At 38.1% G+C, this 27,992-nt stretch overlaps 1 protein-coding gene across 4 annotated transcripts in view; it reads left to right on the top strand.

The window, feature by feature from the left end:
- Nucleotides 1–27,992, top strand: part of BBS9 (Bardet-Biedl syndrome 9) — a 617,615-nt gene that overhangs the window by 140,060 nt on the left and 449,563 nt on the right. For all 4 annotated transcript variants that reach the window (XM_030932359.1, XM_030932358.1, XM_030932357.1 and 1 more), the window contains 2 exons: nucleotides 5,592–5,766; nucleotides 19,500–19,584. In XM_030932359.1, coding sequence (XP_030788219.1) covers nucleotides 5,592–5,766; nucleotides 19,500–19,584 — 260 coding nt within the window. The remainder of the gene's footprint in view (nucleotides 1–5,591; nucleotides 5,767–19,499; nucleotides 19,585–27,992) is intronic.

Raw genomic sequence — 27,992 nt, 5'->3', positions numbered from 1 at the left:
TAGGTCTAGTTTCCATATGCTATTTAATTCTCACAAGTTACTGAAGTAGTTACTCCATCTTGCAGATAAGGAAACTTGAGTCTAAGCTCACAGCTAATAATTGGTGAAGCTGGACTCAAACCTGGATTATTTGGCTTCAGAGCCAGCCCACTTGGACTTTAATTTCTTAAGTATTCTTCTCTATGTTGCTAGAGTTTCAGAAAGTAGGACCTCTTCTACTATGCTGTATTAGGCTGTTCTCACATTGTTATAAAGAAATACCCATGACTGGTAATTTATAATTGGCTCACGGTTCTGCAGGCTGTACAGGAAGCATGATGCTGGCATCTGCTTGGCTTCTGGGGCGGCCTCAGGAAACTTACAGTCATGGTGGAAGGCAAAGCGGGAGCACACATGTCACATAGTGAGAACAGGAGCGAGAGAGAGAGGGGGGAGGTGCTACACACTTTTAAACAACAAGATGTCGTGAAAAGTCACTCACTATCATGAGAACAGTACCAAGGGGATGGTGCTAAACCATTCATGAAGGACCACCCTCATGATCCAATCACCTCCCTCCCTCTAGGTTCCACCTCCAACATTGGAGATTACACTTTGACATGAGATTTGGACAGGGACACAGATCCAAACCATATCATATGCTAACAGGCCAGGTTTTCTCTGGGATTTAGGCTTTCTTCAGGCCTTAGTTCTTCATCGTATCATGCTAAGGTACTGGTTCTGAAACTTTAGCATGCACCATAGTAGTCTCTAGGCTTGTTAAAACCTAGCATTTCTGGGTTCTGTGACCAGAGTTTCTGATAAGATAGGCCTAGATTGGTATCTTAGAATTGGCATTGCTGAGAAGTTCCTAGGTGATGCAAATGGTGCTGGTCTGGGGGCCACATTCTGAAGACCACTTCTTTGAGGTCTTTGGGAGACTGAAGATTTGTGGTACATTGATACCACATATTGAAATGAACACAACTTTTATTGGTACTTCTGCTTGCAAGTACACGTTTTGAGCTTATAGTCTTCAGTAACACAGATATCAAGAGTATTATTTTGGTTACCATAATATCCTCCACCGTAGGTCAAGGTCATTGCATAAATATTTCATATCTTAATAGAAAATGTATCGACATTTGTATTTACATACAAAATATATATATTTACACTTAATTTTAAAAATACTTTTGTTGTGAAAAAGTATATAGAAAAAGTAACATTAACACCCATATTTCCACATCAACCATTGTAAATATATATGTATTTATACACATTTTTTTGATGAACCACTTGAAAGTGAGTTACACATCTTGTACCTCTTTACCATAAATATGTCAGCACACATCTCCCAATGGGAATATTTCACAACGCCATGATCACACTTAAGAAAATTAGCAATAATTCCTTAATGTTATCAAACCTGCAGTCATATTCAAATTCCCCCAGTTGTCCCAATATCTTTCCTGTACCTGTTATTTTTGGTACCAGGGTTCAGTTAAGTGAAACTAATTTTTTTTTTTTTTTTTTTTTTTTGAGACGGAGTCTCGCTCTGTCACCCAGACTGGAGTGCAGTGGCCAGATCTCAGCTCACTGCAAGCTCTGCCTCCCGGGTTCACGCCATTCTCCCGCCTCAGCCTCCGGAGTAGCTGGGACTACAGGCGCCCGCCACCACGCCCGGCTAGTTTTTTGTATTTTTTTAGTAGAGGAGGGGTTTCACCGTGTTAGCCAGGATGGTCTCGATCTCCTGACCTCGTGATCCGCCTGTCTCGGCCTAAACTAAATTTTAATAGACAGCAATGCTGGATGGATCTTTAGGCTCAGATTCTGATTCTCTGTTATTTAAGATCCAGGTTTGGTTGCTTTAACAAAGGCTCGACTTAATGATGGCTGCAATAAGAAAGATGTTTGGCCAGGTGCGGTGGCTTAATGCCTGTAATTCCAGCACTTTGGAAGGCCGAGGTGAGCAGATCACATGAGGTCAGAAGTTCAAGACCAGCCTGGCCAACATGGTGAAACCTCATCTTTACTAAAAATACAAAAATCAGTCGGGGGTGGTGGCACACTTGTAATCTCAGTTACTTGGGAGGCTGAGGCAGGATAATTGCTTGAACCCGGGAGGAGGAGGTTGCAGTAAGCCAAGATCGTGCCACTGCACTCACTCCAGCCTGGGCGAGGGAGCGAGACTCTGTCTCAAAAAAAAAAAAAAAAAAAGTTTATTTCTGTCACATTTAACCATCTTAAACGAAGCGTTATTTTGGATGGCCATGTGTCTCGCGATAATTCATGATTCTACTACTAAAGAAAGAATGACTGTTGGGGGCAGCAGTTAGCATCTCTGCCAAAGGTTCTTTTTTGCAAAAAAAAAGAGCTATACCAAACTGTATTAAATCCACTTAATAATGACATTTCTCTTTTTGAGATATATAGGGTTCATAATTGCTCTTATGCTAACTGAGCCCAGACAGATGTTCTTTTTTGAATTATTTGATATGTGTTTTATAGATGTTCTCTTTTATTTTTGTTAGGGCATTAGCTGTCATTCCTCACAGCTGACAGTGCCTTCACCCCCTTTCTAATTTACCACTTTCTTTTTTTCTGGGCTAGGAAAGCAGGTAATAATAACCCTCTTAATAATGCTATAATTTATTCTGTGTCTTATGTGTGCTATACTGTGTTAGGGACTTTGACATCTTACCTCTAACTTTGGAACTCTTTTTTTTCAGCATTATTGAGATATGATTGATAAATAAAAATTGTATATATTCAAGGTGTACAATGTGATGTTCTAATATACATATACATTGTGTAATGATTACCAGAATCAAGCTAATTAACATATAAATCACTTCTCATAATTACCTTCTTTTTTCTGTGGTGAGAACAAAAATCTACTCGCTTAGCAAATTTCAAGTGTCCATTATTATTCACTGTAATCACTGTGCTATGCATTAGGTCTCCAGAACGTATTCGTATTATAACTGCAAGTGTATATCATTTGAGCAATATTTCCTCGTTTTCCCCATCCCTGAACCCTGGTAAGCACCCTGCTACTCCCTGTTTCTATGAATTTGACTTTTAAAAAATATTCCACAAATGAGTGAGATCATGTAGTGTTTGTCTTTCGTTGTCTGGCTTATTTCATTTAGCATGGTGTTCTCTAGGTTCGTCCACGTTGTTGTAAATGGCAGGAGTTCTTTCTTTTTTTCTAACATGTGAGTGATATCTCATTGTGGTTTTTGTTTTACATTTCCCTGATAATGAGTGATGTTGAGCACCTTTTCATATACCTGTTGGCCATTTGTATGTCTTATCTGGAAAAATGTCTATTCTTGTCCTTTGCCCATTTTTGAATTGGTTTACTTGTTTTTTTGTGATTGAGTTGTGTGAGCTTCTTATATATTTTAGAAACGAATTGCTTATCAGATATATGGTTCGCAAATATTTTCTCCCATTATGTGCTTTTTGTTGGTGGTTTTCTTTGCTGTGCAGAGCATTAGTTTGACGGAGTCCTCCCCCTTTTTTGTTTTGCTTGTGCTTTTGCTGTCCTATCCAAAAAGTCATTGCCAAGACCAATGCCATGAAGCTTTTCACCATATGTTTACCTTCCGGGAGGTTTGCAGCTTCAGATCTTAGGTTTACGTCTTAAACTACTTTGAGTGGATTTTGATCGTATACTGTAGATAAGGATCCTTTTTTTTTTTTTTTTTTGTATACTGTAGATAAGGATCCTTTTTTTTTTTTTTTTTTTTGCATGTGGATATCCAGTTTTCCCAGCACCACTTATTGAAGAGACTATTCTTTCACCATTGTGTATTCTTGGCGCCTTTGCTGAAGATTAACTGATAACCTTGGAGCTCTTGTACAAATATACTTATTTTACATATGAGAAGGCTGAAGCTACAGGAATATCAGTAACTTGTTTATAAAAACGAGAATTGTTAGAACCATAATTAAAATAAGAATTGATGCCCTTAGTAGGACCTGGGAATCCTACCTTTGAAAATTTGGATGATTTTTATTACGAAGACCTTGCAACATATATTTTGGCTACTTAGAGGCATTTTTATACTTATACATTTTTGTTGATTGCAGACAGGTAGGTTTGCCAAATAGCTAGATGAGATTCTTTTTGTCTGATTGTGTCTCTGTGGATACATGTGTACAGCATGCATACACATGCAGCATACATATAAACTCATATCTGTTTTGGAAACTTTTAATAGCATAGTGGATAAGGATAACATTAAAAAACAAAGCTTAGGCTGGGCGTGGTGGCTCATGCCTGTAGACCCAGCACTTTGGAAGGCCAAGGTGGGCGGATCTTGAGGTCAAGAGATCGAGACCATCCTGGCCAACATTGTTGAAACCCTAAAAATACAAAATAATACTACTAAATACTACAAAAGTACAAAAATTAGCTGGGCGTGGTGGCGCCCGTAGTCCCAGCTACTTGGGAGACTGAGGCAGGAGAATCACTTGAACCCAGGAGGCGGAGGTTGCGGTGAGCTGAGATCACACCACTGCACTCCAGCCTGGCCAGAGAGTAAGACTCTGTCTCAAAACAACAACAACAACAACAACAACAACAAAACCAAAAAAAAACATTAACAACAACAAAAACAAAGCTTAAAACAGTAACCGTAAAGCCTACTATACATTATGAAAGAATCTGAGTATTGAGAGAATACTTTTCAAACAGCATTAATATAAACAATTTTTATCTCTCTAAAGAGATTCCTGAATGGTTGAATGGTTCAGATGTATGTTTAGTGAACATTCATTGGCAGACAATACTCATCCTAGAATATCTTTCAGACTACTTAAGGTTGATAAATTTATTGTATTAGTTGAGATGGGTTAGAGTATGGTGCAGTAATAAGCACTCCAAAACTCAGTTTGCTCTCTCTCTTTTTTCTTTTTTTTTTAGCCTCCTTTGGTGATATGTTTTCTTTTTAAAAGTTGCTTAGCTGTATGATTGTCCTTAGACAGATACAACAAGAAGAGTATCATCTATTTCTATGCAATTTGATTTCTTTTGAGCTCTTTTTAAAATCTAAGTATACTATTTAAGATTGTCACTGATATTCAAGGTGATATAGAATAGTTACTATAGTACTTATTGTATATGGTGTATGAGCTAGAGATGACAAGGCACAAGACTGGCCTTTTATTTATTCCCTTAATGAGTAACTTAATTTTCCTCTAACATAATTTTTCCCTATGTAATACATTATAAGATATACTAATCACACTAGCAGGACATGAAAGGTTATAGTCACTAGATCTTTCTCAGATTAGGGATACTAAACTGTATCATAGAAATCATCATCATTACCATCATCTCAGTAAATTTTAAGAACTGTGAATATTGTACTTAATATTGATAGACTAATAGTAGAAGACACCTCAGAATCAGTCTATAGTTGAGGGCAATCAGGGATTAGTATTTTTCACTATTAGTAATTTTTCACACCCAGTGCTGCTTAATGCTATGATTTATGTAAAATTGGTGCCTAAGACATACTTGTTGTAGATAGTGATTAATAAAAATATTATATTTATAAAAAGAATAGCCCATCTAATTTTCTCTATTTCTTCTTTAGGTCGAGATTTAATTTGCATCCAGTCTATGGATGGGATGCTGATGGTATTTGAGCAGGAGAGCTATGCTTTTGGAAGATTTCTCCCTGGCTTTCTTCTGCCTGGTCCTCTTGCCTACAGTTCCCGTACAGATTCCTTCATTACTGTCTCTTCCTGCCGACAAGTGGAAAGTTATAAGTAAGTTTGGATGTTAAATCTTTGGAATCATGATTTTTTGGTGTGTTTGTTGCTGACTAATTTTTGTCCACAAAGGGCTTCAGTATCACAAATGAAAAAGAGATTGGTTTCTTTGACTAAATGTGATTGTGGTGACTTAGACGATATCATTTATATTGTAAAATATTTGAAAGGCAATATAGTGCAGTGGTTTGGGAGGCAGACCTGGATTGGAATCCTGATTTTACCACTCCAGATGTTTGATGGTCACTGTCCTTATCCTGACTCTAAAGGAGGTAATATTACTCATTTTGACAAGTTTGTTATAAGGATTAAATGTATGTCAAGTTACCACCCTGTAGAAAATGCTCAATGATTTTTGTGATTGTTCCTTGATACAGTAAATAATTAAACACAATGTTGAGTGAAAAAAGCCAAATTGAAGATTTAGCTGTGGAATACTTTTATAACAAAAAGGAACGTGTGTGACATAGGAAAAATACCGGCATGAACTGTTAATATGAATGTTAATACTTTTTTAAAAGAACAATTCATAGTATAAGTGAAGTATGAAAATGATCCTAGGCAAATAGTTTATGCTTATTTGCTAGAAATTCTTATTGGTCGTGGTAAACTGTGTATGAGAGAGACTGTTTTCTTCTCCACCAGCTAGATTTAAATAAAAGTCAAGGTTTTGAGTTTTTGGAGAGGAAGGTTTTATTGGCAGAGAGAATGGGGAAAAGAAAGTAGAAATTCATGCTGGGAAAAGAAATAGCCTTGGAGGGTTTCAGTGTTTATTGTGTTACCTTACTGATGGCAACATTTAGATCTTTAAACATCTAAGCAGCACATCATCATAGCTTTTCAACAGTATTTTTGGCCACATCATTTTTCCCAAGATGGGGAGAAGATATAAATTCATCAGGCAACAGATGTAAATTTTTGTCTTCAAGTTTCAATGTTGTGTATATAACAAGTTAATGCAGTTTTCTCTTCATAAGTAGCCATTTGCTTTTTGTAAATGACTAGGCATCTAGGGTTAAAACTCTGAAAATAAGTGAATGTTTGTGAGTAAGCAGAATTTCACTGATTTGGGAAGTGTATCATCATGTAATATTCCGTCTATAATTCTTATGGCTTTTGTCCAAAGGAGATGATTGAATGGTGGCATTGCTACTGGTAATAAATAAAATATTATATTTATTTTGAGAGGTTGGGAAAAATATCTGTATAGTTTACTCAAGCCTGCCAAACTTGAGCAATATTAGGAGATCTGCTTTTTAGCTTTCCACCCAGCTCTGTGCCTCACCTCCTGCCAAGTAGTGCTATGCTAGGGTCACAGTACAAATATTTAAACACCCAGTTACTTACTCTTTGAAATATGTGCATAAGAATTAATTTGATAATAACTCTAGGAGTGATTGGATAAAGAAGTAATGTGTAGATTTCCTTAATGTGTGAGTTTAATCTAACAGAAGCTCACATTGTTTTAACTGTGGTAATTCTCCAACATACCAATCTATTAAATTCATCTTTGTCTTAGACTAAAAAATGTACACGTTATCCATTATTTGGATCATTTATAATGGCAAAAATGTATGACATATGAGATTATTGTGAAATGATGACAATCAAGAAGGTTTACAACATTAAGTAGTATGTTGTACTTTCAACTTTGTAATAGATTATATTAAATGATAATCACTGCTGCATTTTTGGATTTTGGAGAAAGCATGAAAACTAAGTTTGTTCTTTTGAGGTTTTATTAAATCTGTCTATATTCGGTTAATAGAATATGATCAGTTAATAGAATAGGCTTTAACACATAACTCATTTTCATTTTTTATATTGATAACTTTCATTTCTTTAAACCCCACTTAATTATGTTCAAATAAAAACCAGCGAAGACTGGGGGTCTCAAACTTCAGTGTGCGTGGGAGTCACCTGGATAGCCTGTTATAAAATGCACATTTACAGATGCTAGTCCCCAGTCCCCTAGATTTCTTTTAATAGGTTTGGGGATAAGACCCAGAAATCATCATTGTAAATTTTTTTTTTTTTGAGACGGAGTCTCGCTCTGTCGCCCAGGCTGGAGTGCCGTGGCCGGATCTCGGCTCACTGCAAGCTCCACCTCCCGGGTTTACACCATTCTCCTGCCTCAGCCTCCCGAGTAGCTGGAACTACAGGCGCCTGCCACCTTGCCCGGCTAGTTTTTTTTTTTTTTTTTTTTTTTTTTTTTTTTTGTATTTTTTTAGTAGAGACGGAGTTTCACTGTGTTAGCCACGATGGTCTCGATCTCCTGACCTTGTGATCCGCCCGTCTCGGCCTCCCAAAGTGCTGGGATTACAGGCTTGAGCCACCACGCCCGGCCCATCATTGTAAATTTTTACTCCAGGTGAATCTAATTCAGGGGCACACTTTGAGCACCATTTTTCTTTTGAAGTAAGAGAATTGTTTGCCCTTGAATTTTTTTTTTTTTTTTTAATAGAGACAGGGTCTCACTATGTTGCCCAGACTGGTCTTGAACTCTTGGGCTTAAGTGATCCTCCTACCTTGGCCTCCCAAAGTGCTGGGATTACTGGCATGAACCATCACTCCTGGCCTGTTTGCCCTTTTTTGGGGGTAAGGGTAAGGGCCATGTATGTCCAAACTTTGATCATCTTTTATTCTCTTTTCTTATCCTTTGCCTTTCAGAGTTATTTAGTCAGTAATCCCTGCCCTTAATACTTTCTCTTATTCAGCCTTTCCTTCCCATTCCCATTGGTTGAGGCCTGTATTTTTTCACTTGGCTTTCTGTTTTTTTTTTTTTTTTTTCTCTCTAAACTTTGAAGGGTCCTTCTCATATCTTTTCTTTTGAAACACCTCTTTAAGCCAGAGTAATTTTTATTTCTTATGAAGAAACCTAGACTTTTTTTTTTTTTTTTTTTTTGAGATGGAGTCTCGCTCTGTCGCCCTGGCTGGAGTGCAGTGCCGCGATCTTGGCTCACTGCAACCTCTGTCTCCCGGGTTGAAGCAATTGTCCTGCCTCAGCCTCCCGAGTAGCTGGGACTATAGGCACATGCTGCCACACCCGCTAATTATTTTTGTATTTTAGTAGAGACGGGGTTTCATTGTGTTGCCCAGGCTGGTCGCAAACTCCTGAGCTCAGGCAATCTACCCGCCTCGACCTCCCGAAGTTCTGGGATTACAGGCATGAGCCACCACACCCAGCCTAGATTTTTTAATATTGACATTCAGTGCTTTTTATAATCCGGTCCCATTTTACCTCTATGATGTGGACTTTTGGACTTGGAAGTAACTTTTGAAGTTAACTGGTTCAACTGTCTTCCTTTTTTCACCTCCTAGATATATTACTGCCTAAAACACTGATGTTTGGCTGTCATGTATTGCCTTCTTATACTGACATTTTCCAGAGTATCTTGCATTATCAGGTTGAGAGAGGAATCTGTCCTAAACATCTTTTCACTGACTGAATAATTCCATTTGTTTGTTCAGTCATTCATTCAGCAAATATTTTTCAACAGACTTGTGTGCTACATACTGTGCAAGGTACTGGAAATGTACTCAAATAGACGTGCCTCTTATCCTCAAGTAGAATTCAAGGAGGGAGGCGGGAAGTCAGATACTTCAGTCCATTTGTGATACAGGCTATAGCAGAGCTTTGCATAGGATGCTGAGGAGGCTTTGAGGCAGGACCTCCAAGAGTTGAATGTAGGGAGGCTCCCTAAAAGAGTCTATCTGCCGTGGGTGTTATTTCTCTCCTGTCTGCTATACTCCTTCCCCAGCAACCCCTCAATAGCTCCTAATACATTACTAAGTAAATAATCAGCCTTAAATCAAGATTTAAAAGTGTTTTTGTTGAATTTAATTGACTATTTTAAGAAGAAGTATTCTTCTCCAATCTTTGGCTCTGACCAAATGGAAATATTTGTAGTCTCCATATATGTTAAAGGCTTTTTTCTCTTTCTCTCCTTTTTTTTTTTTTTTTTTTTTTTTTGCACATACTGTCTATCTCCTATGTCTGAAGTGCTCTTCCTTCTTTCTCTGCACATGGAAATTATGTCTAGAAGCCTCCCTGCTCCCCTTCAGTTCTTCCCTGACCTAGATGTAAGCAACATCTCCTTTTTCTCAATTTACATAGTTTTTCAGTGCTTCCCTTAGGTATTACTCATGCTTCCACTGATAGCAAACATTTATTTGTTTTTCTCATTGACTAAGCTCAGTGCTCCTTGATGGCAGGGATTCTGTATCCCCTGAAGTGCCTAGCACTGTACCTTGGTGAAAGTAGGTGTTTGATGAGAACTGACAGAAGAGTGAAAAGTGTATAAAGAAAGCTTCTGTTTTGTTACTGGCATCTTTCAATGAAAAGGATTCTTCCTGGCATAGTCAAGAATGTTTTAGGTATAGTTGAAATCAACATAATAATGCTGTGTATCTCAAGCTTCCATTTCTAGTAAAGCTCTCTGGGTTACATACCAAGGTTCCAAAACTTCCTGCCACTCATTGAGGTGATAGTTATGTTTCATTTGAAAATAAATGATTTTGGAAGGTTTACTTTTGTGCTCTGTGATGCCTCAATCTGCATTTTAGTTACTTGCTGTTTTTACAATGCAGTGTAATATGGAGTATTAAATTATGTGGTTTAGTTTGTTATTGGTGCACTACAGGACCTGTTAAGCATTTGTGGTTAGTGAGTCAAAAAGCACCACTGTTTACCTGCACTTGCTGTAGTTGTGATTAGTGCCTTTCTGTTCTGAGGGACGTGTATGACACTCTTTCATAAGATCTTGTTACATTGGCCCTGATTATTCTTTCAGCAGTCTCAACAAGGAAACTTTTTTGTGTAGCTTATGTTACTGAACACTTGAATGGTAAGAAAAAAGACCCAAATATTTTATTTCAGAATTTCCAAATCTGCTTGGAATTGCTTGGTTTTGGAAATAGATTTTTATGTACTTTATTGGTCACAGTTAAGAGGAGTTAAGGAAGAACCAGAAAATAGATGCTCTTGTAAGTTTGTCATCATCTAATTTTGCTGTTAAGTTTAAGTAATAAAATACTTTTCTGAGTTGTCTTTTAGGAAGATAAATGGTTTGCATTTGGAAATCAGGAGTCAATTTTGGCTGTGCCTCTGCCTGCTGTTTTAATGTTAATAAGGCCGCTTTAGGGGCTCACTTATTTCTTAGATGAAATAATGACCATAGTTATATAAGAAGCTTCAAATAGCTCAAAGAGTTTTGGACCTTTGTAACAATCTCATGAACATCTGTATTATCCCCTGGCAGGTTGGTTTCTGCAGGAAATGACCCACCTATGTAACTAATTGCCTAGGGTTAGATCCATAGCAGGACAAGCTCTGGGATGATGTTCTAGTCACCAGGACATACTATTTCTGTTGTTATGAATTGGGAATAGGAAAGCAATCCTATTTGGAGTTCAGAATGTGAGGTGTAATTATTTTGCACTTTTAGAGGCTTTGGAATTTTGAAGGTCAATCTCAGATGGTGTAGAGAGATTTGCTGCAGCTGCCCGTGGGATTTTGTAGCATGATTTTTCAAGGCTGAGATCTTCTCCCTTTTACTTCATGCGGCCCATGACTCATTCTTCCCTGTCATGCATCTCTCCTAAACTCCTGTCATGGCCTTTCATGTTTCTTTTACTGCTGCATGCCTTTGCATGTGTTATTTACTTTACCATAATGCCTTCTTTACCAGCGTGATAGAATTTTCACTCATCCTTTAAAACTTAGCTTTCTCTTCCTGAACCTATACCAAGAGCATATCTTTTCTTCCCCAATTAGTTGTTACTATTGGTACTATGTACCATGTTCTATTGGTACTATGTGCGTACCTTCTGTTAATTAGCACAAGATACTCTGAGTTATACTTAGCTGTCTGTGTATGAGTCTCTACAACTAGTGTGGGACCTCCTTATGAGTATAGATCATGTAGTAGTTTTTCCATTCTTAATGTTTGTATTAGATCCCTACTATATGTTTATAAAATGAATGCAATTTATATACATTAAGTTTTCATATTAACGATAAGATCTCTTTTTATTATATTTTAAGTTCTAGGGTACATGTGTACAACGTGCAGGTTTGTTACATATGTATACATGTGCCTTGTTGGTGTGCTGCGCCCATTAACTCGTCATTTACATTAGATATATCTCCTAATGCTATCCTTCCCCCCTACCCCCCCACATTGGACCCAGTGTGTGATGCTCCCCTTCCTGTGTCCAAGTGATCTCATTGTTCAATTCCCACCTATGAGTGAGAACATGCGGTATTTGGTTTTCTGTTCTTGCGATAGTTTGCTGAGAATGATGGTTTCCAGCTGCATCCATGTCCCTACAAAGGACACGAACTCATCCTTTCTTATGGCTGCATAGTATTCCATGGTGTATATGTGCCACATTTTCTTAATCCAGTCTGTCACTGATGGACATTTGGGTTGATTCCAAGTCTTTGCTATTGTGAATAGTGCCGCAATAAACATATGTGTACATGTGTCTTTATAGCAGCATGACTTATAATACTTTGGGTATATCCCCAGTAATGGGATGACTGGGTTAAATGGTATTTCTACTTCTAGATCCTTGAGGAATCGCCACACTGTCTTCCACAATGGTTGAACGAGTTTACAGTCCCACCAACGGTGTAAAAGTGTTCCTATTTCTCCACATCCTCTCCAGCACCTGTTGTTTCCTGACTTTTAAATGATTGCCATTCTAACTGGTGTGAGATGGTATCTCCTTGTGGTTTTGATTTGCATTTCTCTGATGGCGAGTGATGATGAGCATTTTTTCATGTGTCTGTTGGCTGTATGAATGTCTTCTTTTGAGAAGTGTCTGTTCATATCCTTTGCCTACTTTTTGATGGGATTGTTTGTTTTTTTTTCTTGTAAATTTGATTGAGTTCTTTATAGGTTCTGGATATTAGCTCTTTATCAGATGAGTAGATTGCAAAAATGTTCTCCCATTCTATAGGTTGCCTGTTCACTCTGATGGTCGTTTCTTTTGCTGTGCAGAAGCTCTTTAGTTTAATTAGATCCCATTTGTCAATTTTGGCTTTTGCTGCTATTGCTTTTGGTGTTTTAGACATGAAGTCCTTGCCCATGCCTATGTACTGAGTGGTATTACCTAGGTTTTCTTCTAGGGTTTTCATGGTTTTGGGTCTATCATTTAAGTCTCTAATCCATCTTGAATTAATTTTCATATAAGGAGTAAGGAAAGGATCCAGTTTCAGCTTTCTACTTATGGCTAGCCAATTTTCCCAGCACCACTTATTAAATAGGGAATCCTTTCCCCATTTCTTGTTTTTGTCAGGTTTGTCAAAGATCAGATGGTTGTAGATGTGTGGTATTATTTCTGAGGGCTCTGTTCTGTTCCATTGGTCAATATTTCTGTTTTAGTACCAGTACCATGCTGTTTTGGTTACTGTAGCCTTGTAGTATAGTTTGAAGTGAGGTAGTGTTATGCCTCCAGCTTTGTTCTTTTGGCTTCGGATTGTCTTGGCAATGCAGGGTCTTTTTTGGTTCCATATGAACTTTAAAACAGTTTTTTTCCAATTCTGTGAAGAAAGTCATTGGTAGCTTAATGGGATTGGCATTGAATCTTTAAATTACCTTGGGCAGTATGGCCATTTTCACAATATTGATTCTTCCTATCTATGAGCATGGTATGTTCTTCCGTTTGTTTGTGTCTTCTTTTATTTCACTGAGCAGTGGTTTGTAGTTCTCCTTGAAGAGGTCCTATACATCCCTTGTAGGTTAGATTCCTAGGTATTTTATTCTCTTTGAAGCAATTGTGAATGGGAGTTCATTCATGATTTGGCTCTCTGTTTGTCTGTTATCGGTGTATAAGAATGCTTGTGAGTTTTGCACATTGATTTTGTATCCTGGGACTTTGCTGAAGTTGCTTATCAGCTTAAGGAGATTTTGGGCTGAGACAATGGAGTTTTCTGAATATATAATCATGTCATCTGCAAACAGGGACAATTTGACTTCTTCTTTTCCTAACTGAATACCCTTGATTTCTTTCTCTTGCCTGATTGCCCTGGACAGAACTTCCAACACTATGTTGAATAGGAGTGGTGAGAGAGGGCATCCCTGTCTTGTGCCAGTTTTCAAGGGGAATGCTTCCAGTTTTTGCCCATTCAGTATGATATTGGCTGTGGGTTTGTCATAATAGCTCTTATTATTTTGAGATACATTCCATCAATACCGAATTTGTTGAGAGTTTTTAGCATGAAGGGCTGTTGAATTTTGTCAAAGGCCTTTTCTGCATCTATTGAGATAATCATGTGGTTTTTGTCTTTAGTTCTGTTAATTTATTTTTATTTTTATTTTTATTTTTATTTTTTGAGACAGAGTCTGGCTGTGTCGCCCAGGCTGGAGTGCAGTGGCGTGATCTCGGCTCACTGCAAGCTCCGCCTTTCGGGTTCACGCCATTCTCCCGCCTCAGCCTCCGAGTAGCTGGGACTCCAGGCGCCCACCACCGCGCCTGGCTAATTTTTTGTATTTTTAGTAGAGACGGGGTTTCACTGTGTTAGCCAAGATGGTCTCGATCTCCTGACCTCGTGATCCGCCTGCCTCGGCCTCCCAAAGTGCTGGGATTACAGGCTTGAGCCACTGCGCCCAGCTAGTTCTGTTTATATGCTGGATTATGTTTATTGATTTGCATATGTTGAACCAGCCTTGCATCCCAGGGATGAAGTCCACTTGATCATGGTGGATAAGCTTTTTGATGTGCTGCTTGATTCAGTTTGTCAGTATTTTATTGAGGATTTTTGCATCGATGTTCATCAGGGATATTGGTCTAAAATTCTCTTTTTTGGTTGTATCTCTTTCAGGCTTTGCTATCAGGATGATGTTGGCCTCCTAAAATGAGTTAGGGAGGGTTTGCTCTTTTTCTATTGATTGGAATAGTTTCAGAAGGAATCGTACCAACTCCTCCTTGTACCTCTGGTAGAATTCGGCTGTGAATCCGTCTGGTCCTGGACTTTTTTTTGGTTGGTAGGCTATTAATTATTGCCTCAATTTCAGAGCCTGCTATTGGTCTATTCAGGGATTCAACTTCTTCCTGGTTTAGTCTTGGGAGAGTGTAAGTGTCCAGGAAATTATCCATTTCTTCTAGGTTTTCTAGTTTATTTGCGTAGAGGTGTTTATAGTATTCTCTGATGGTAGTTTGTATTTCTGTGGGGTCGGTGGTGATATCCCCTTTATCATTTTTTATTGCATCTATTTGATTCTTCTCTATTTTCTTTATTAGTCTTGCTAGCGGTCTATCAATTTTGTTGATCTTTTCAAAAAACCAGCTCCTGGATTCATTGATTTTTTGGAGGGTGTTTTGTGTCTCTATCTCTTTCAGTTCTGCTCTGATCTCAGTTATTTCCTGCCTTCTGCTAGCTTTTGAATGTGTTTGCTCTTGCCTCTCTAGTTCTTTTAATTGTGATATTAGGGTGTCAATTTTCGATCTTTCCTGCTTTCTCTTGTGGGCATTTAGTGCTATAAATTTCCCTCTACACACTGCTTTAAATGTGTCCCAGAGATTCTGGTATGTTGTATCTTTGTTCTCATTGGTTTCAAAGAATATCTTTATTTCTGCCTTCATTTCGTTATGTACCCAGTAGTCATTCAGGAGCAGGTTGTTCAGTTTCCAGGTAGTTGAGCAGTTTTGATTGAGTTTCTTAGTCCTGAGTTCTAGTTTGATTGCACTGTGGTCTGAGAGACAGTTTGTTATAATTTCTGTTCTTTTACATTTGCTGAGGAGTGCTTTACTTCCAACTATGTAGTCAATTTTGGAATAAGTGCAATGTGGTGCTGAGAAGAATGTATATTCTGTTGATTTGGGGTGGAGAGTTCTGTAGATGTCTATTAGGTCTGCTTGTCACAGAGTTGAGTTCAATTCCTGAATATCCTTGTTAACCTTCTGTCTCGTTGATCTGTCTAATATTGACACTGGGATGTTAAAGTCTCCCATTTTTATTGTATGGGAGTCTAAGTCTCTTTGTAAGTCTCTAAGGACTTGCTTTATGAATCTGAGAGCTCCTGTATTGGGTGCATATATATTTAGGATAGTTAACTCTTCCTGATGAATTGATCCTTTTACCATTATGTAATGGCCTTCTTTGTCTCTTTTGATCTTTGATGGTTTAAAGTCTGTTTTATCAGAGACAAGGATTGCAACCCCTGCTTTGTTTTGTTTTCCATTTGCTTGGTAGATCTTCGTCCATCCGTTTATTTTGAGCCTATGTGTGTCTCTGCATGTGAGATGGGTCTCCTGAATATAGCAGACTGATGGGTCTTGACTCTTTATACAATTTGCCAGTCTGTGTCTTTTAATTGGAGCATTTACGTTTAGTCCATTTACATTTAAGGTTTAGTGCATTACATCCATTTAGTCCATTTACATTTAAGGTTCATATTGTTATGTGTGAACTTGATCCTGTCATTATGATATTAGCTGGTTATTTTGCTCGCTAGTTGATGCAGTTTCTTCCTAGCATTGATGGGCTTTACATTTTGACATGTTTTTGCAATGACTGGTACCTGTTGTTCCTTTCCATGTTTAGTGCTTCCTTCAGGATCTCTTGTAGGGCAGGCCTGGTGGTGACAAAATCTCTAAGCATTTGCTTGTCTGTAAAGGATTTTATTTCTCCTTCGCTTATGAAACTTAGTTTGGCTGCATATGAAATTCTGGGTTGAAAATTCTTTTCTTTAAGAATGTTGAATATTGGCCCCCACTCTCTTCTGGCTTGGAGAGTTTCTGCTGAGAGATCTGCTGTTAGTCTGATGGGCTTCCCTTTGTGTGTAACCCGACCTTTCTCTCTGGCTGCCCTTAAGATATTTTCCTTCATTTCAACTTTGGTGAATCTGGCAATTATGTGTCTTGGAGTTGCTCTTCTCGAGGAGTATCTTTGTGGCGTTCTCTGTATTTCTTGAATTTGGATGTTGGCCTGCCCTACTAGGTTGGGGAAGTTCTCCTGGATGATATCCTGAAGAGTGTTTTCCAACTTGGTTCCATTTTCCCCATCACTTTCAGGCATACCAATCAGATGTAGATTTCATCTTTTCACACAATCCCATACTTCTTGGAGGCTTTGTTCATTTCTTTTTACTCTTTTTTCTCCACACTTCTCTTCTCACTTCATTTCATTCATTTGATCTTCAATCGCTGATACTCTTTCTTCCAGTTGATCGAGTCGGTTACTGAAGCTTGTGCATTTGTCACGTAGTTCTCGTGTTATGGTTTTCATCTCTATCAGTTCTTTTAAGCTCTTCTCTGCATTGATTATTTAGCCATCCATTCATACATTATTTTTTCAAGGTTTTTCGTTTCTTTGCGCTGATTATGTAGTTCCTCCTTTAGCTCTGAGAAGTTTGATCGACTGAAGCCTTCTTCTCTCAACTCGTCAAAGTCATTCTCCATCCAGCTTTGTGCTGTTGCTGGCAGTGAGCTGCATTCCTTTGGAGGGGCAGATGCTCTCTGATTTTTTGAATTTCTAGCTTACTGCACTGCTTTTTCCCCATTTTTGTGGTTTTATCTGCCTTTGGTCTTTGATGCTGGTGATGTACTGATGGGGTTTTGGTGTGGGTGTCCTTTCTGTTTGTTAGTTTTCCTTCCAGCAGTCAGGACCCTCAGCTGTAGGTCTGTTGGAGTTTGCTTGAGGTTCACTCCAGACCCTGTTTGCCAGGGTATCAGCAGTGGAGGCTGCAGAAGATTGAATATTGCTGCACAGCGAGTGTTGCTGTCTGATTCTTACTCTGGAAGCTTCGTCTCAAGGGTGTACCCTGCCGTGTGAGGTGTGAGGTGTCAGTCTGCACCTAATGAGGGATGTCTCCCAGTTAGGCTACTCAGGGGTCAGGGACCCACTTGAGCAGGAAGTCTGTCTGTTCTCAGATCTTAACCTCTGTGCTGGGAGATCCACTGCTTTCTTCAAAGCTATCAGACAGGGGCATTTACCTCTCCCGAGGTTTCTGCTGCTTTTTGTTTAGCTATGCCCTGTCCCCAGAGGAGGAGTCTATAGAGGCAGGCCGGCCTCCTTGAACTGTGGTGGGCTCCACCCAATTCGAGCTTTCTGGTGGCTTTGTTTACCCACTTAAGCCTCAGCAATGGCGGGCGCCACTTCCCCAGCCTCGCTGCCACCTTGCAGTTGGATCTCAGACTGCTGTGCTAGCAATGAGGGAGGCTCCGTGGGCGTGGGACCCTCCAGGCTAGGTGTGGGATATAATCTGCTGGTGTGCCGTTTACTAAGACCCTTGGTAAAGCGCAGTATTAGGGTGGGAGTTACCCGATTTTCCAGGTGTTGTGTGTCTCAGTTTCCCTTGGCTAGGAAAAGGGATTCCCTTCCCCTTTGGCTTCCCAGGTGAGGTGATGCCTCGCCCTGCTTCAGCTCTCGCTGGTTGGGCTGCACCAGCTGACCAGCACTGATTGTCCGGCACTCCCCAGTGAGATGAACCTGGAACCTCAGTTGAAAATGCAGAAATCACCCATCTGCTGTGTCACTCACGCTGGGAGCTGGAGGCTGGAGCTGTTCCTATTTGGCCATCTTGGGCGCTGGAATCAGGAAATAATCAAGATCTGTTTTTTATAGGCTATTGTCAAGTTCGTCATCAGCTTCTGTCTTGCAAAATCTTAAACCATAATCATTCTGCATTCAACTGAAGTTACAGTTTTTTATAAGTGAATTATTCTTGATTGAGATAGGATGTTTTCAGAGTTCGTATATGACATTTGAAGACCATTGTACATTTCAGTGCTCGTGTAGATATGCTGCATTGCCTTCATTCAAGTCCCTGATTTTTATACTCTCAGATATCTGTCTCTTAGAAAATATGAGTTTTGATTCAATCGGAAGGAAAGGCATATTTGAGACTGTAGTTGCTTTATGTAGAGTAAGATTATTATTCTAAAAATATGTCATTAATTAATGAGAAATATAGAAATTTCAACTTTATTAGATACATAAAGCATTTCTAGATTGAATAATATTTATAAATTGTTTTTAAGAATAATTTGAGCTAAATGTCACTATTGAAATAGAAGCTGTAAAATACTTATAGATTACAACGTCCGTTACTGAGAACTCGCTACCTACCAGCTACAAACTACTATGTGATTGATCTCTATCTCTATATAAATCTGTCTCTTTGTCAACCCATCAATCAATAATTGTATACCTGCTATATATCAAATACTAGACACTTTATAATTTATTTTTTAATCCTTTTAACAATGATTGTGTTAGAGACTCTATTATTATTTCTGTTTTATGGATGGGGAAGCCAGACACAGAGTGATTATTTGCCAAAAATGTACTTACCTAGTAAGTGGTTAAACTGGGGTTAAACTCAGTTCTTTTTGGTTCCATAGATTATGTATTGATAATTTCTACTCCATCTGACTGCTTTGCGTATTTACATTTTTTCTGTCTATTTGGTGTTAGATCTTTCTTGAGTATTGTTATTTGTCACATAAAATTCTAATGAAAGTGCTTTGATAGTTGGTAGAGCTGTTTTCCCAATACTGAATAATGGACATATGGTTATAATTTCTTTATCATGACATGCAGCACAGTCTTGTGTCACAATATCACTCAATAAGAATTCAATCTCAAATTTTATAGTTTTTAAAAACAGGGAAAAAGTGTTTTATAATGTTTATAGATTGTTGTATACTTTTATAGTTTAAAATAATTTATAACTTTTAATTATAAACTCATTTACAATTTTTTAATTTCTTTCATACAGGTACCAAGTACTTGCTTTTGCAACAGATGCAGATAAAAGGCAGGAGACTGAACAGCAAAAACTTGGTTCTGGAAAAAGACTAGTTGTAAGGCCTTTTTTTAATATATAAAAATTTCAGTAATGTCATATTTAATCACATATGTTTGTTAAGAATAAGAATTCATGGGAAGAAAATGTAAAAAAAATGTCAGCCATTCCCTTTCTTATGTTATGATTGTATTAATGACCTAAGAATTGAGTTGGTTGTTGTTGAGCAGTGGAAACACACGCCTGGTCATGGTCGTAGTATAACAGATTGTAGAGTTGTACCACTAGAACCATGGATATCCAGATGGAGTCACGTTTAACAAATAAAAATGGAAACATTTTAAAAATCTCCTTAATAGGCAAAATTTTGTAGATTATATTCTACTGTTTGAAGTGTCTTTTTTCTCTAGCTGCTTTCCAGATTTTCTCTTATCACTTGTTTGGAGCAAAGGGATTATAATGTGTACTTTTCTTTCTCTTTTTTTGAGCTTAAGATTTGTTAAGCTTCTTGTGTCTGTGAATGTTTAGTTTGCATAAAATTTAGAAACGTTTTGGCCATTAATTCTTTAAATATTTTGTAACTAATAGGCACGCGACCAAATATATAAGTAAAAGATAACAGTTCACAGCTCACAAAGGTAGTTAGCTCACAGACAAAGGTGAAGTTTGATAAATTGAAAAGTAGTTTGAAGAAAAATTGTAAATGATGAATTCTCCATTTAATGTAAATTGGGGAATAGATGGTGATTATGAACTCTTCCTTATCTTGAGAACTTCCATAGACAGCAAGGCAAAAAATAGAAGGAACTAAAATTATGGTGGAAACAGTGAAGTAAATCTGAGGATACACATGAAGGAAGCTGAATGGAGAAATAATATAGAATTTAGAATACTGACATAATAATATTGGAGAAGATTACGCAGAATTTTCTGTATTCGGGTACAGAAGTTCAGACGGTGGTAGAACAGAAGGTAACTTGGAAAGAATCAAGAATCAGATGAAGATATATATTTTTTTCATTGGTGGTAAAAAGTAAAAGAGCACAATGAATAAAAATATGATATAATTTTGCACAGAATTTAGAAGCACCATAGTAATAATGGTTAAAGCACAGATTGAAGTCGAACAGGTCTTGAGAGCTTTACTTTTTTTTTGAGCAAGTTACAGCACGTTTGTTAGCCTTACTAAATCTCAGTTTCCTCATTTGCCAAATGATGATAATATCTATTTTAAAATGTTATTATTAGGCTGTGCATGGTGGCTCATGCCTGTAATTCCCAGCACTTTGGCAGGCTGAGGCAGGTGGATCACCTGAGGTCAGGAGTTCGAGAGCAGCTTGGCCAAAATGAAGAAACCCTGTCTCCACTAAAATACAAAACTACCTGGGCATGGTAGCGCATGCCTGTAGTTCTAGCTACTTGGGAGGCTGAGGCAGGAGAATTGCTTGAACAACCCAGGGGGCAGAGGTTGCAGTAAGCTGAGATCGCGCCACTGTACTCCAGCCTGGGTGACAGAGCAAGACTCTGTCTCAAAATTTGTTGTTATCAGATAATTGTTGTTATTAGATAAATTATATATCTTATATATAAATATATGATTGTGTGTAATATATAAAGCACATAGCAAAATGTCTGGATGAACTTATATGATAATGGTGATTAAATTGTCCTTTGACCTCCTCAATAGTGGTGTTCTTCCATTTGTTTCTTGTAGTCTGCACTTCAGCCTTATAGGGCCTCTCATTGTTCCAAATATTCCATGGCTCTTCTTCATTCTAGGCATATGGTTTTTCTTCTGTCTGGAATAGCCTTTCCTTATCATTTGCAGTTTTTATTGATTACTCCATGCCTCACACTGAGGATGTATTCTGAAGGCAATTGCAGTTGAGTGGTTTTTCCATTCGATTGGTGAATAGAGTGAGAAATAACAGTAAACTTCATTTTGTTACATGATAGTCACTTTGCAGGACTGTGATACCATGGGAGCAGTATTAAGTCTATTGCAGAAGAAACAGAACTTATCCAATGGAATGCTTTTAATAAGATAGTTGTGGGAAGACATTTAATAGCTTCCTTTGTTACTCACAGCTACCTTTTTATTGATTTCTATTTAAGTCTTTTTTTGTGTTCAGAAAAATAATTTGTATACTTGAATTCTCTTAGATTCATTGAGATTTGTCTTATGGCATAGAATATGATCTACCTTGTTAAATGTTCAGTGTGCACCTGAAAAGAATGTGTATTTTTTGCTGTTGTTAGAGTGTTTCATACATGTCAAGATTATGTATGATAACATTAGATTATGTTGGATGATAGTGTTGTTCAACTCTTCTGTATCCTTATTCATTTTTTTACTAGTTATTATTAGTTATTGAGAGGGGGGTATTGAAATCTCTGACTGTAATTGTGGATTTTTCTGTATCTCCTTGGAAATATATCTATCTTTATCTATCTATCTATCTATCTATCTATCTATCTATCTATCTATCTATCTATGATACGGAGCCTCGCTCTGTCGCCCAGGCTGGACTGTAGTGGTGTGATCTCGGTTCACTGAAACCTCCACCTCCCGGGTTCAAGTGATTCTCCTGCCTCAGCTTCTTGAGTAGCTGGGACTATAGGCATATACCACTATGTCCAGCTAATTTTTTGTATTTTTAGGAGAGATGGGGTTTCACCATGTTGGCCAGGCTGGTCTCGATCTCCTGACCTTGTGATCCGCCCGCCTCAGCCTCCCGAAGTGCTGGGGTTACAGGCATGAGCCACTGTGCCCAGGCATATGTCTATATTTATTTATGTATTTTTTGCTTCAGATATTTTGGAATTCTGTTATTAGGTACGTAAACATTTAAGACTGTTCCGTTTCATGATGAACCCATCCCCTTTACATTATGAAATGACCTTTATCCTTTTGTTTGATAATCTTCTTTTTTCTGAGACCTACTTAATCTGTTGGTAAAATACCCAGTTTTCTTTTGATCAGTGTTATTCTGATACCTTTTCCTATCTTTTCACTTTGAACCTGTTTCTGCCTGTGTGCTTCTAGTGCATAATTTACAAGCAGTATGTAGTTGGTTGGGATTTGCTTTTTAAAATCAGTATGATATATACTCTGCCATTTAATTTTGTTTTATTTATCTATATGCCTGTCTAGTTTTTTTGTTTCCTTTTCCTCTTTTTCTGCTTTTCTTTGGCTTTATCCAGTTTTTTTTTTTTTTTATTCTATTTTATCTGTTTTGGTTTATTAGCTGTAACTCTTTGTTTTGTTATTTTAATGTTTGCTTTAGGGTTTCCATTTTTTATCTTTGGCTTAACTCACTCTATTTTCAGGTGATATATTACCTTATATATAATATAAGGACTATGCTTATGTTTCTTACCTTCCAGCCTTTGTGCTAATGTCCTATATTTTATTTTAACATAGGCTATGAACCCCATATTACATTGTAATTATTTTTACATAAATAATCGATTATATTTTAATGAGATTTAAATTACAAGAAAAATATGTATTTACCCACGTAGGTATAATTTCTGTTGTTCTTTTTAATTTGTGTAACTCCATCTTTCCATCTGGTTTCATTTTCCTTCAAACTAAAGGAATTCCTATCACATTTCTTTTAGTGTGGGTTTGCTGGTGATGCATTTTTCATTTTTTATGTGTATACTGTTCTTAAGGTTATCACTGGGACACAGTTAAGTTACTTGGAAACAGTTTGATTTTGGGGGGGCTTGTTCTCAAGGCTTGTTAAGTGGAACCAGGGCAATGCTCATTTTAGGGCTACTTATTCTTTACTCCTCAGGCAAGATCCTTCTTAGTACTGTACCCAGTTCCCTCAGAATTATGAGGTTTTGCAGCCTGGCTGGTAGGCACAGGAAATATCTTTTACCCTGTGTGAATGCTGGGCACTGTTGTCTCTAATCTTTTGGGTGGTTCTTTCCCTGGCCTTGTGTAGTTTCCTTACAAGAATATGCCAGTAAGTACTCAGCTGAGTATTCGAGGGCACTCTCTGCAGATCTCCACAGTTCTGTCCGTATGCAGCTATTTGGTGTGCTGTCTTGTTAACTCCAACTGCTGTGGTTTCTCCAGACTCTGAGTATCCATCTCCACAATTCACAGAGTCTGCTGGGCTCTGCCTAGGTTCTTCTTCCCTGCGCTATGGCCTAGAAACTCTCTTAAGGCTGGAACAATCATGCCACTCACCTCATTTGTTTTCTGTCTTTAAAGGATTGCTGTGCTTTGTTGTCTGGTGTCCAGTGCCTTGCAAACTGTTGTTACATTTATTTTGTCCATTTTGTGGTTGTTTTAGGTGGGATGCTAAATCATTTCCCTATTACTCCATCTTGGCTGGAACTGGAAGAATTTTTTTTTATCATTGTTCTTAGCAAATTTCTGTGTTTTATGAGACTCATTAATTCAGAATGTAGTGTATTTCCCTAAGCGGAGGTCACAGAGAGTGGCATTCAGTACCTGGTAAATTGGAAGTATTTATTGGCTGGATCTCAGACTGTGGCCTCAGAAACATGATTTGCCTGTTCACTTTGAATAAATCACCTCTCAGAGTGAGGCCCACATCAGCCTGAGTTACAGACACTGATGTACAAAGCCGAATGCTAGCCTGTTACAATATAATGAGAAATATAACTGTCATGGGACTGATATTCATGTCTTGTCCAGTGGAATCATTTTATATAGGTAAGCAATACTTGAGCCAAATAGTAATCAAATAATTTCTTAGTGTTAAATTCTAGTTGAGCTTCAGATAGTCTGATGCACCTACCTATGTTCATTAGGCTGTCTCCCTTCTACAGATTGTTCTTGTATATATACTGGCAATATCTGCCTTTCTGGCCAGCCCCATTTGGATTTTATACCTTCTTCAAATATTTTAGTATCTAAAGTAGATGAATACCTAAGATCATGTCTTGATGGCCAAAATTTCATCTTGTCTTTAGTGTAACTTTTCATGATCTTTTCTTGGATCCATTGTTTGTTGATTATACCCTAACTTTCACAGCAGCCCCTATTTCCTCTTTGTGCAGATTTTTCTTTGTGAAACCATTCACTGTTACTTTCATATACAATACATGCCTGTCAGGGACCCCGGCTTGGGCCCACAGTGAAGCCCTCCCTTTTTGGGCCGATTAATGGATTGATTGCAGCTCTGCATCTCTCTCGGGTGAAGCACCAGGAGACAAGACCCTTGGTTCCAGCCACTGCTAAGGTCCATTCCTCTGCTGCCTCTAAGCTAGGGAGGGAATATAAAGCCTGAGATCTCCCCGGAGAGGCAGAGTGCAGCCTGGGAGTGCCAAGCTGTGATCTGCAGCCAGCACAGAAGTGGGAGAAGAGCCCACACTTTCAGAGCATTGATAGGGAGCATGATGGCAGCTGCTGCAGTGAGCCGAGATTGTGCCACCACATTCCAGCCTGGGCAACAGAGTGAGACTCCAATTGGAAAAAAAAAGGCCAGGTGCGGTGGCTCACGTGGTCAGGAGATCGAGACCAGCACTTTGGGAGGCTGAGGCAGATGGATCACGAGGTCAGGAGACTGAGACCATCCTGGCCAACATGGTGAAACCCCATCTCTACTAAAAATACAAAAGTTAGCTGGGCGTGTTGGTGTGTGCCTGTAGTCCCAGCTACTTGGGAGTCTGAAGCAGGAGAATCGCTTGAACCCAGGAGTCGGAGGTTGCAGTGAGCCGAGATCACACCACTGCACTCCAGCCTGGCAACAGAGCATGACTCTGTCTCAAAAGAAAAAAAAAAAAAAAAAAAAAAAGAAAATAGAGAGGAGCCACATAAGTGAGAAAGAGCCTACCTACTGACCAATATACTTGCTAACATACCCCACTTTGAAACCAAAGGCAAGAATTTAGCTATAAATAAAAACCTTGCAGAAAGCTTCAGCCCTCTGAAAACATCCAGAAAAGAAGTCTACTGACTGTACTCAATTTACACCTCACAAAAAGGAATACTCATGCACACAGATAAAAAAGAACCAGTGCAAGAGCTCTGGCAACTCAAAAGGCCACAGTGTTTTCCTTCCTCTAAATTATCACACTAATTCTACAGCAAAGGTTGTTAACTGGGCTGAGATGGCCAAAATGACAGAAATAGAATTCAGTATATGGATAGGAAAGGAAGACCATTGAGATTCAGGAGAATGTCAAAATCCAATCCAAGAAATCTAAGAATCACAGTAAAATGACACAAGAGCTGGCAGACGAAATAGCCAGTATAGAAAAGAACTTAACTGGACCTGATAAAGCTATAAAACACACTACAAGAATGCATAATGTAATCACAAGTATTAATGGCAGAAGAGACCACACTGTGGAAAGAATCTGAGAGCTTGAAGACAGGCTTTCTGAAATAAGACAGTCAGACAAAAAATAAAGAAAAAAGATAAGAAATGAACAAAACCTCCAAGAAATTTGGCATTATGTAAAGAGACCAACTCTATGACTCATTGGCATCCCTGAAAGAGATGAGGAGAAAGCAAGCAAGTTGGAAAACCTCTTTCAGGATATCATTCATGAAAAATTCCCCAGCCTCACTAGAGAGACTGATATTCAAATTCAGGAAATGCAGAGAACCCCTGCAAGATACTATACAAAAAGTTCATCCCCAAGACACATAATCATCTGATTTTGTAAGGTCAAAATGAAAGAAAAAATGTTACAGGCATCTAGAGAGAAAGGTCAGGTTACCACCAAAGGGAGCTCCATCAGGCTAATAGTGGACCTTTCAGCAGAAACCTTACAAGCCAGAAGAGATTCGAGGCCTGTATTCAACATTATGAAGAAAAGTATTCAACCAAGAATGTCATATCCAGCCAAACCAAGCTTCATATGTGAAGGAAAAACAAGAATCTTTTCAGACAAGCAAAGGAGAAGGGAAATTGTTACCACCAGACCTGCCTTACTAGAGCTCCTGAAAGAAGCACTAAATATCGAAAAGAAAGACCATTACTAACCAATACAAAAAACACTTAAGTACATGAACTAATCACACTATAAAGCAGCCACATAAACAAGTCTGCATAATAACCAGGTAACAGCACAATGACAGCATCAAATCCACACGTATCAATACTAACCTTGAATGTAAACAGGCTAAATGCCCCATTTAAAAGACACAGAGTGGCAAGCTGGATCAAAAAGCAAGACACAATGGTATGCTGCCTTCAAGAGACCCATCTCACATGCTGTACACATGTAGGCTTAAAATAAAGAGATGAAGAAAACTCTCTGAAGCAAATGGAAAAAAGCAGGAGTTGCAATCCTAATTTCAGGCAAAACAGACTTTAAACCAACAAAGATAAAAAAAGACAAATAAGGGCATTACATAATAGTAAAGGGTTCAATTCAACATGAAGATCTAACTATCCTAAATATATATACACCCAACGCAGAAGCATCCATATTCATAAAGCAATTTCTTAGAGACCTACTAAGAGATTTAGACTGCCACACAATAATAGTGGGAGACTTCAACACCCCACTGACCCTATGAGACAGATCATTGAGGTAGAAAATTAACAAAGAGATTCAAGGTCTAAACGTAATACTTGACCAAATGGACCTAATAGACATCTATAAAACTCTCCATCCCAAAACAACAGAATATTCATTCTTCTCATCACCACATGGCACATACTCTAAAATCAACTACACAATCGGATATAAAACAATCCTCAGCAAATTCAAAATTATCAAAATACCCATCAACAGTAGACTAGATAAAGAAAATGTAGTACATATACACCATGGAATACTATGCAGCCATAAAAAAGAATGAGATTATGTCATTTGCAGAAACATGGATGGAACTGGAGGCCTTTATCTTTAGCAAACTAATGCAGGAACAGAAAACCAAATATCACATGTTCTCACTTCAGTATCACATGTTCTTACTTTCACTGAGGGTGAAAGGCTGGAGGAGGAAGAGGATCAGAAAAAATAACTATCACATACTACAGTACCTGAGTAATAAAACAATCTATACACCAAGCCTCTGTGAAATGAATTTACCTATGTAACAAACCTTCCTATGTATCCCTGAACCTAAAGTAAAAGTTAGAAAAACTGAAACTATATGCCTGTCTGCCAATATTTTTCAAAATGGTATGTCTTTGCTCTTTTGCATTTTCCTGACTTAGAAATATTGTATGGGAGATGAATCCTGAAAAGCACTCATTTTACATTCATTCTTTCATTACTTTAAGAAGCATTTATTGAACATTAACCATATCCCAGCAATAGAGATATCCTGGCATAGCTCTTATGTATAGAATATTCTGCTATACTCTCTAGTGGCTTGGTGACTACTCTGTATATGCATATTGATATATTTTTAGTTGTCCTATAAAAACACATGTACAATCATAATGACAATTTTTATGGATTATTAAATTTGATTTGCAAATTAAGCACAATATCATTTTCATGGAAGTTTTTTAGGGA

Source organism: Rhinopithecus roxellana, chromosome 6, assembly GCF_007565055.1.
Source record: "Rhinopithecus roxellana isolate Shanxi Qingling chromosome 6, ASM756505v1, whole genome shotgun sequence".
NCBI lineage: Eukaryota > Metazoa > Chordata > Mammalia > Primates > Cercopithecidae > Rhinopithecus > Rhinopithecus roxellana.
This window is presented reverse-complemented; position numbering and strand designations above follow the sequence as displayed.